This window comes from Dermacentor andersoni, chromosome 4 (assembly GCF_023375885.2).
Source record: "Dermacentor andersoni chromosome 4, qqDerAnde1_hic_scaffold, whole genome shotgun sequence".
Lineage (NCBI taxonomy): Eukaryota > Metazoa > Arthropoda > Arachnida > Ixodida > Ixodidae > Dermacentor > Dermacentor andersoni.
Window position 1 is genome coordinate 125,052,865 of NC_092817.1, and position 9,758 is coordinate 125,062,622.

At 44.0% G+C, this 9,758-nt stretch overlaps 1 protein-coding gene across 1 annotated transcript; it reads left to right on the top strand.

Moving 5' to 3' along the window:
* Nucleotides 1-2,987: 2,987 nt before the first annotated feature.
* Nucleotides 2,988-5,357, top strand: LOC129386427 (uncharacterized). The gene has a single exon (XM_055074379.2). It carries the CDS (start codon nt 2,988-2,990, stop codon nt 4,242-4,244), a length of 1,257 nt encoding a protein of 418 aa, XP_054930354.1. The 3' UTR covers nt 4,245-5,357.
* The last annotated feature ends 4,401 nt before the right edge of the window (nt 5,358-9,758 follow it).

The following is a 9,758-nucleotide window of genomic DNA, read 5'->3' on the forward strand; positions in this document are numbered from 1 at the left end:
ACAATTTCCCAGAGAAATAATGCGAAACTTATCAGGCAATTTTACTGCAAATATAATGTAATGGGAAAAAAGCTACTTTATTAGGCAAGCTGATGACACGCTGGTGTATGTTAGGGAAAAGGGGGAATGGGGAAACGGAGTCAAGTTGAATTGTTACGCCCCTTCCTAGTAAAAAAGAATCGGCTGGCGACAGTACTTCGCGAAAAGGTTGACTTTCAATTTAGCACAATTTTTATCTAACGAAGTAAAGTGCCGATCTTACCGACATCTCTTTATCGACGTTTAACTATATTGTCATTCAATGGCACGTGTTACAACACTTATTAATGAGCTATTTAAGTTTTGAAGGAAGTGCTAAAATTATTTTCTGATTTCATGCCTTCATTGCTGCAACTACGGTGCCAGCAGTTCTGCATATTGCAGTGGAGTTTATTTCCCTAGTGATGTATGTGAAAATTAATCGTAAGCAGGCTGCCCTGTACAAAATGTTAACATGCAAGAAGATATAGAACTCCCCTGCTTGTTTTGATCTCTAGTGATGCCTCCACCTGCCCATAATTATTATACCAAAATCCTTTGCAAGGAAACTACAAAGAACGAAATGTTCTCATTCTGCTTGAAGGATATTAACTCACAGTAATCAAATTGGCAGTCCAGGATTTTGCCTCTCAGCCACTCTGCTCATACATCAGTGGAGAACACTTATCTTGGAGAGCAGGATGGTGCCAGCAGCTGCCATGGCTGTCCAATGCGCACTCATCTGTCTATTGGATAGAGCTGGCATCTATACCTTCATACACAAGCATGTAGCTTTCCCAGTTGTGGAAATTGTACTAAATGAAGTTCTTTTCATCGGCATGTAATGACAATGATTGTAGATCTCTGCTTGTCCTCATTGTGACTGTATGGTGCTGATATCCTTTGATTCAATGTTAGCGTAAGGCCTATAATGGGGCAGCCAAAATATGTTTTATAAAAGCTGGACGAAGAAACTAAAGTCTTGTTTTAGTGGAAAGCAGTGGCTCATTCCATCTGCATGTTCTCTACACTGATTTCAGGTACACTTTTAGGCAGGCTTTTTGTAGCTTGAGTAGCATCCATGACACCTTTTGTGCAATTAGTTCTGCAGACTTGCTGTTCTTAAGTGTAATAATTCTTTAATTCAATCAGATATTCTGTCATTCTTGAAGGAGAGAGAGTACAAAATATGACCATGGCCGTTGCGAGAACAAACTTTCAAGTAAATCAACGATAGTGCTGTGAGAGAGTTCATGGTGGGCGCTGTCTCTGTTCTTGGTTTTCTTAGAGCTCAGTATCTTTTTTCTTCTTTCTTGATAGTCATCTGTAGCAAGGCATTTAAAGTGAAAGATGGTTGGATATCTTGTACACAGTAGTTAAATCGCAAGCTGATGAAACTAAGCTCAGCAATAACCTTGATAAGATTTGCCACTGGTGTGAAGGGTAGAAAATGAGCTTAAACATTAATTAGTGCTGTGTTTATGAAGATAAGCAGCAAGGAGACACCTTTACGCTTTCCCTATTTTATTGGCAACAACACCTAACAACGTTTCTACCTATTAGTACCTCGAAGTAATTCTAACACCACATGATGTGAGACAAGCATATTGAAAACATTTGCATGAGCGCTCTCAGAAGTTTATGGACCTTTGTTGCAATTTGAAAGGAGCCCCTATACAGGAAAATGTATAGGGGTGTTCGCTATGCTGTCAGACCTAGCTATGAATATGCGTAAGCTTTGCGGGATCCATATGCCAATAAACTATTGTTAAATTAAAGTTATTACAGCAAATAGCAGTTGGGTTCATCTGCAATTTCTGCAGAAAATTTGATAGTATGTGGCAGATGCTGAGTACGCTCCATCTTGAATAACTACAGGGAAGACATGCTAGACAGGCTACAACTCTTGCATTTAGTGTACAACAAAGTCCAGCATTATGAAATAATTTTACCTGTGTCGTTCTCGTGCCAGGATTCATCAGTACCACAGTAGAATGATGCAGGACCTATGTGCTGTGAATCATACTTCTAAATTGTAATTTTTTTCTAAAACAAAGAATGGAATGAATTGCCTAAAAGCGTTGTTGAAGTTAGATATGTTGTCATATTTGTGATTTGTATTGTTTGGGTAAATATTGTTTTCCAATGTTTGTGTTTTTTGACCCTTGATAACATTTTCTGTATATTCATTCCTCCTTGGACTCAAGTGAGTAGGCAGCATTTATAAATAAAATTTCAGAAAGGTAACTATCTACTGCAACAGACAATACCACGAAACCTAGGTTGAGATGAACTGCTGCTGTTCTTTATTTGATCTTCAGGCCCATGATGGTATTACTGAATGTTTGGGCTCTTGCACTTGACTATACAATGGCAGCTTGCACTAATACCAAGCTCCTAGCCTTCTCACTATATCTTAGTTAAAAAATGTTTTAAGCAAAAATTTGTGCCAATTTCATAAACTTGGCAATCATAAAAACATATTTTCTAAATCAATATGGTTGACCTGCTGTGCTCTGATTTGTGCTAATATCACCGCAAAACATTGAATGAAGAAAATGCTTGTCTTTACCACTACCATCTATGTAATTTCATTTCTTCGGCATTACATAATTACATATTTATTTTTAAATGGAAAGCTTTACATATGTAACCTGTCTTGTTTTCTTGGTGCAGCATTGAAGCATTCCAGCTGTCCAGCAAATGCAGATGGTGCAGTTACATGAACGATACCGCCCCGCTGTAACTCCTGTGTCTATGAGATAGATAAACTGTGACCTGAAGTGCTCACCAGGATCCATGCAGGCCGGCGTGTGTTTGAATTCCATTTGTGCCCTCAGAACTTCTCACGAACATTCAAGCTGAAGCAACACCTGCACACTAGCAAAGCCAAAAGGCCATTTCAGTGCCCTCAGAGCTTTTCACAGAAAGTTTACCTAAAGCAGCACCTGTGCATCCACCGAAGAGAAATGCCGTTTCATTGCTATTTCTGCCCTCAGAGCTTCTCACAAACGAGTGCTCTCAAGGACCACCTGTGCACCCACGCAGGCGAGAGGCCATTTCAGTGCCCTTCGTGTCCTCGAAGCTTCTCACAAAAGAATCATCTGAACCGGCACTTGCGCACCCACACAGGCGAGAGGCCGTTTCAGTGCGCTTTGTGTCCTCTAAGCTTCTCACGAAAGGATACTCTGAACTCGCATCTGCGCACCCACACAGGCGAGAAGCCATTGCAGTGCCCTTCATGCCCTCAGAGCTTCTCACAAAAGCGTACTCTGAACCACCACTTGCGCACCCACACAGGCGAGAATCCATTTCAATGCCCTTCGTGCCTTCAGAGCTTCTCACAGAAGAGTGATCTGAACCAGCACCTGCACACCCACACAGGCGAGAGGCCGTTTCAGTGCGCTTTGTGTCCTCTAAGCTTCTCACGAAAGGATACTCTGAACTCGCATCTGCGCACCCACACAGGCGAGAGGCCATTTCAGTGCCCTTCATGCCCTCAAAGCTTCTCACAAAAGAGAACTCTGAACCACCACCTGCGCACCCACACAGGCGAGAAGCCATTTCAATGCCCGTCATGCCTTCAGAGCTTCTCAAAAAAGATTAATCTGAACCAGCACCTGCGCACCCACACAGGCGAGAGGCCATTTCAGTGCCCTTTGTGTCCTATAAGCTTCTCACGAAAGGATACTCTGAACTCGCATCTGCGCACGCACACAGGCGAGAAGCCATTTCAATGCCCTTCGTGCCCTCAGAGCTTCTCACATAAGTGTACTCTAAACCAACACCTACGCACCCACACAGGCGAGAAGCCGTTTCAGTGCCCTTCATGCCCTCAGAGATTCTCGGATAAGAATGTTCTGATCCGACACCTACGCACCCACACAGGAGAGAAGCCATTTAAGTGCCCTTTATGCGCTCAGAGATTTTCACAGACGAATCATCGGAACCGTCACCTGCGCACCCACACAGGCGAGAAGCCATTTCAATGCCCTTCGTGCCCTCAGAGATTCTTACGAAAGAGTAGTCTGAAACAACACCTACGAACCCACACAGGCGAGAAGCCATTTCAGTGCCCTTCATGCCCTCAGAGATTCTCGTATAAGCATGTTCTGAACCGACACCTGCACACCCACACAGGAGAAGCCATTTCAGTGCCCTTTATGCCCCCAAAGCTTCTCAGAAAAGGCGATATGGAAGGTTCACCTGTACTTCCACTAATGTGAGAGGCTGTTTAAGGGCCATTCATGTCCTGAGAACTTCCTGTGGAAGTTTGTATTAAACCAAAAGCCTCACATTCATACAGGTGGGCAGCCATTTCAGTGCCCTGCATGCCCTCGGCAATCCTCAAATCTTTAGTGAAGGATCACGTGTGCATCCACTCAGCGAGACGCCATGTCAGTGCTCTTCATGTACTCGGAAGTACTTATGGAAGTTCACACTGAACTTCGCTTCCACTAATGTGAGGGGCTCATTCAGGGCCCTTAATGTCCTGAAAACTTTTGGAAGTCTGCACTGGACCGACACCTGCTCGTCCACACAAAGTCCGTGGTGAAGGACCACCTGTATATCCACTCAGGGAGACGCCATGTCAGGGATCTTCATGTCCTCAGAGTTACTTGCAAAAGTTCGCAATCAACTGACACATGCACAACCCGCATAAACGAGAGGTCGTTTCAGTGCCACTTATATTGTCAGACCGTCGGACACAAAAGCTGCCTCAATAGGCATCTTGCCACCACAAGTGCACCTGACACATGCAATGCAGCAGCGCTGAGTTGTGTGCACTCCTCATTGTTCCTTCTTGCTTTTCATGTTTTCCTTAGTTTTTTCATGGAATCTCAGCGTATGTGTATGCCTGTAGTTCTATACTAGCATGAATCATTGTAAGTCTTCACTTTTCATTATTATGATGTTTAAGCTCTTTGTATTGCAGACAAGCACTTCTTTCTGCATTCATGCGTTTAACTGCTCTTTACTAAAGAGTTGTGTGAGTTTGTTTCAGTGCACTAAATAAAATTTGGGATTGGGTTTTGCTAATTATAGATATTTCAGTACTTGCACTAATATCATGTAATGTTTCAATTCATTCGCATTTATTGTGCTGAACAGTACAAGAGAATTTGAGTGACTATTTGCTTTTGCTATGTAATGCAGTTAAAACAACCTTTTCCCAGGAATTGAAATTATGCAATTATGTGCTTTCTTGATTCCTACTTCGATTCAAATAGTTTCAGTGATGCTAAATGCACTCGTATGAAATTCTTTTGCTCATAAGGATCCATGCAGACCTTTGAGAACTTTGAAAATTGCTTCATAATAAACCTTGTTCTCATGGATTGAAGGCCCTTTAATTTTTATGCCATCCTTAATCCTTTCAGTGTCGCTTCTTCCCCCCAGATAATATAGCAAAACAATGACATCTTCGGTTATTTGGAAGGGGAGAAATGACATGGATAATGGCACATGCATTCTTCGTATGGACCTCATACTCTTGTTTTCATTTTCTATAACCTTCTCAAAAGAGATTTGTTAAATGAGAAAGAGAGTCATTCTAGATGCATTGCTTGACCAAGTGTTTGCTACAGTTGTGTGCATAACAATAAAAAAGGCAAGTTTCGGAGATAAACACAACGATCTAGTCCTCACCTTAACTGAATGTGTTTGCATGACAGAGTCCGCTGCTTTCCACAGCTGTCCAGCCAGGCCATTCATTCTGAACTCAAGTAGATGTATCAAAAGACAGTGATATGGGCATAGCTCACATTCCTGTGATGGGAAACTCAATGTGCAATGTGCTGATAACATAAATATAAGTTGTACAATTGTGCAAATGCATTCAGAAAGTGCCATAACTGCAGCAGTCTGCATGCAGCCTACTCTGGATCATGTGTAATATTAAAAAAAGGGACAAGGTAATCTAGGTAGAACTTTAAAAAAAATTGTCTTGCAGTGCATAGGGACGTGCATAGTTTTCAGGTGTAAACTAGGGCGATTCAGTTCACTGGTGCTGGTATGCGTTATCTCTGGTTGATGAGATGTTAGTATGGCCTTGCTGACCCCACCCTGTCCACCTCCTGGAGCCCTGCTGCTTGGTACAAGGAATATTTCACAGAAACTGTTCTGGAAATACAACCACCTTCGCCTCCGGCTCCCGACTCTGCCAGAGCTGCACGTGAGCCCATGGAGGTAGGCTTTCTTCACACTGCGGAGCAGTGACCTCTGAATCCCAAGGCCTTTCTGACTGGTATGGTCAAGATCAGCTAGCATAAGTTGAAAATTGTCTTGATGCAATCATCCTCTTCTGAACCAATCTGCCAGCCCCTCCAGCTCTGCTTGGCCTTATGGAGGTAGTGGCTAGCCTATCAGCCTTAGTGCCGAGAGTGCAGCATGCCGCTGAGCATGCCAAAAAGGTGTCCGTGTGTAACGGCCCCACACAATCCTGCAGCTTGCTTTGAGTACCACCTAGACTTAACAGTCGCTCTTAGTTTTCTTCCGTTTCTGCAGGGCAACCTAAACAGCAAAATGTACTGCTTGAGGTCACTTGCAAAATACTGACGGCATTTGATTCCATTTTAAGCAAATAGCACTGTATTCAGAAGGCTAACCTCACTCCGAAACACAAATTTCTTGAAGAAATTTGCAATGACTGCATCTGTTCTGCCTATCCCTCAAGTGGAATGGCAACTGTAGAAAGGTGTGTGTGTGTGCGCGCGCGTTACGGGGATGTTGGGAGTATAGAAGATTGTATTTATAGTACATATACAAAATGAGTCAGATTAGAAAAGATGGCTGACCAAGAACTACACGCAGCAGCCAGCGTCCCGCGATCTTCCTCTCTGTCTTCTTTCAATCTTCCGTAACAGGACCCCCGGGTGGTGAAGCGCCGTCTCGGTGCATGGTATGCGATGAACTGCAAGCGAAGTATGGCTTCAGCCACGAAACGTGCATGACGTCAACAGGCGGGTTTTACGTGCCAAAACCACTTTCTGATTATGAGGCACGCCGTAGTGGAGGACTCCGAAAATTTAGATCACCTGGGGTTCTTTAACGTGACCTAAATGTAAGTACACGGGTGTTTCCGCATTTCGCCCCCATCGAAATGCGGCCGCCGTGGCCGGGATTCGATCCCGCGACCTCGTGCTCAGCAGCCCAACACCATAGCCACTGAGCAACCACGGCGGGTGGTTGAGACGTTCCGTAAGACCGTTCGTTTGTAGGTGGTAGGCGGTGGACAGCTTGTGCTCAGTGGCACAAGAGCAGAGGTGGTCGTCCACAACTCGAGACAAGAACGAGCAGCCGCGGTCTTTAAGTAACTGTCGAGGTGCAGACCACTCTGGAGAATGACATCGTGACGGAGAAAATCGGCGGCGTCAGTTGCGCAACTAGTTGGCAACGCCTTTGTTATCGCGTAGCTTGTCGCGTAATCAGAAGCGATAGCGATCCACTTATTCCCTCTAGTCGTCGTCGGTAAAGGGCCAAGCAGCTCAAGGCCTACGCAAAAGATTGGTTCAGAGGGAACTTCAATTGGATGGAGTCGCCTGACAGGTGCCAGGGGAGGTTTCTTCCGGCTTTACACAACTCGCAAGTTGCGATATAACGACGCACAGAGCGGTAAAGTCTACCCGGCCAGAATGTACAAAAAACTCCAAGGTGTCCCACCGTCGGTGCATCGTGAAGTTCGAGAACGACGGATCGCAGATGACGAGGAAGGACAAGGAGCAACTCAGGGCCGTCATAGTTGATATTGCGGCGATAAAGTATGCCGTCACGCAGCACGAACATTCGGCACGTGCCGTCGGTGCGGCCCGATTGCACTTCGGACCTGCGCCCCCGCGGGCTCCGTGGTCGCTGCGCATGCGTGAGGTGAGAGAAGGTGAGAAAGGAGAACAACTCTTTTTCGCAGGATGTGACGTCACATTGTTGCTTGTTTTTACTTTTTTGAAAGAGCTACTCTCGAACGTAGATTAGCCATTGCCGTCATGTCGGTTGCAAGACGTTCTGCACGCGCTTTTGTGCGTGTCGAAAGCGTTTAACCAGAGTCCGTATTACGTGCGCGACATTCGTGCGAGCGCAGTTTGACTTGAGCAATCGTGGGCTTGGACTCCGTGACATTTGCTTTCGTCATAGGCGAGTTAGGGGCTTGCCGACAGGTAAACCGTCGCTGTACTTAGATGAATACCTTGTTTTTCGTGGTCCTGAAATAAATGGCGCGTCGCTGCGATGGCTACTTCAATCGAGTGCGGCAATTGCTGCGCATTACGGACGATTTAATTGCACAATACTTGCTGCATTATCGGTGTAGATAGAGAAAACTTATCCTATGAGCCTTACTTCTGTCAGTCAGTCGGTTACATGTTTCGCTCTTATCCAGTGCACATTTCTTGATATCCACTAACGATCTGCTTCAAATATCGACGAAGTGTCTATTCATCGTGCAGAGGTTTTTTATTTTTTATTCACACAACTAGCCATGGGCAGCAGGGTTACGGCCGTGAGTTTTCCTTTCGAGCAAACGTTTTCAAATTTAAGTTTTCGCTCATGTTCGCGCGAGATAGCAAATTTAAGTGTTACACTCGCCGCTGTATTTTTCGATTCCATGTGATCTAGATTTAAGCTGCCTCAGGTTGTATTAACGCGTACAGAGGCTTTTAGAAAAGTAGTTGTCACCTGAGAAATCAATGCAGTGTGCCAGTTCTTTTGGAATGGTGCTATTTGTAAGATTGATTATATTTCCCCCAGTCATGCTCAACTGCTTACTGGTCAGGTGCTTGAACTTCTGAAGAAGTATTTGCAAAGTTTCCCTTCCAACTCAGCATTCTAACCGACGCTTCTCAATAGTATGAGTGTGGCATTTGCCCCTGCAGCACTGCCATGAGTTCAAGTTCAAATTGTGCCCACCGACTGTGTATCCGTGTGCCTCTAGAAAGTACAAAGAATTAATTTTTCAATTGTCGCAACATTTCTTTTTTATTCCATCTTCAAGAAATGTGTTTACTTCTTTTCCTGGTCATTGTGGACTTGCACACATTGAAGTTTTGGATAGTTTGGCAAAAGCATTGCATAGTGGGCCTGTAGGGGTCTTTTTTTGTATTTAGCGCATTGCCCTTCTGACTGGCCAAATTCTTTAGACACCAACAGTAACTGCATTAAAAATATTTCACTTACTTGGAATGTCTGTTCATGTGCCTCATAACAGTGCACGGTTGAATTTGGCACATGCACCTTCAAATGACCAAGTTTAGGTTTGTATTGCAATGGAACTAAGAACATGTGCTTCTTCAATTGTCTTCATCACATTGCTGATGCCTTCTTCAATGTGTGAAAATGGCTTGTAACAATATTGCTATGTTTCATGTGAGGATATGGAATAGAATAACTTTCTTATTCTATGCTGAAGGTATTCAGGCGAAAAATAATTTTGACAGCTACCCCTTTTGCCTGTTGGGCTTCACATATTGTAGAAAATGGTGTGAGCAGTCTGGGGTGTGCCTGAAAAGTAATGCTAATTTGTGCATGATCATATTGTTGCTGCTGGGAAGATGACATCTTAGGCACATTTTTTTTCATACAATTAACAGAAATGTTTCCATCTTTCCCCTTGTGGCTAAATCGTAGTAGACCTGTTCGTTTTACAGTTACTTTGTTGTTTATTTTTGTTACATATCAGTATTATGTACTATCAAGTTAGAGGGAATATAAAGCTATTTGATGTTGTATTCATGGGGAATCCTAGCCGA

Excerpts from the sequence above, each read along its gene's own strand:
- LOC129386427 (XM_055074379.2), top strand. The coding sequence starts at position 2,988 with ATGCCGTTTCATTGCTATTTCTGCCCTCAGAGCTTCTCACAAACGAGT.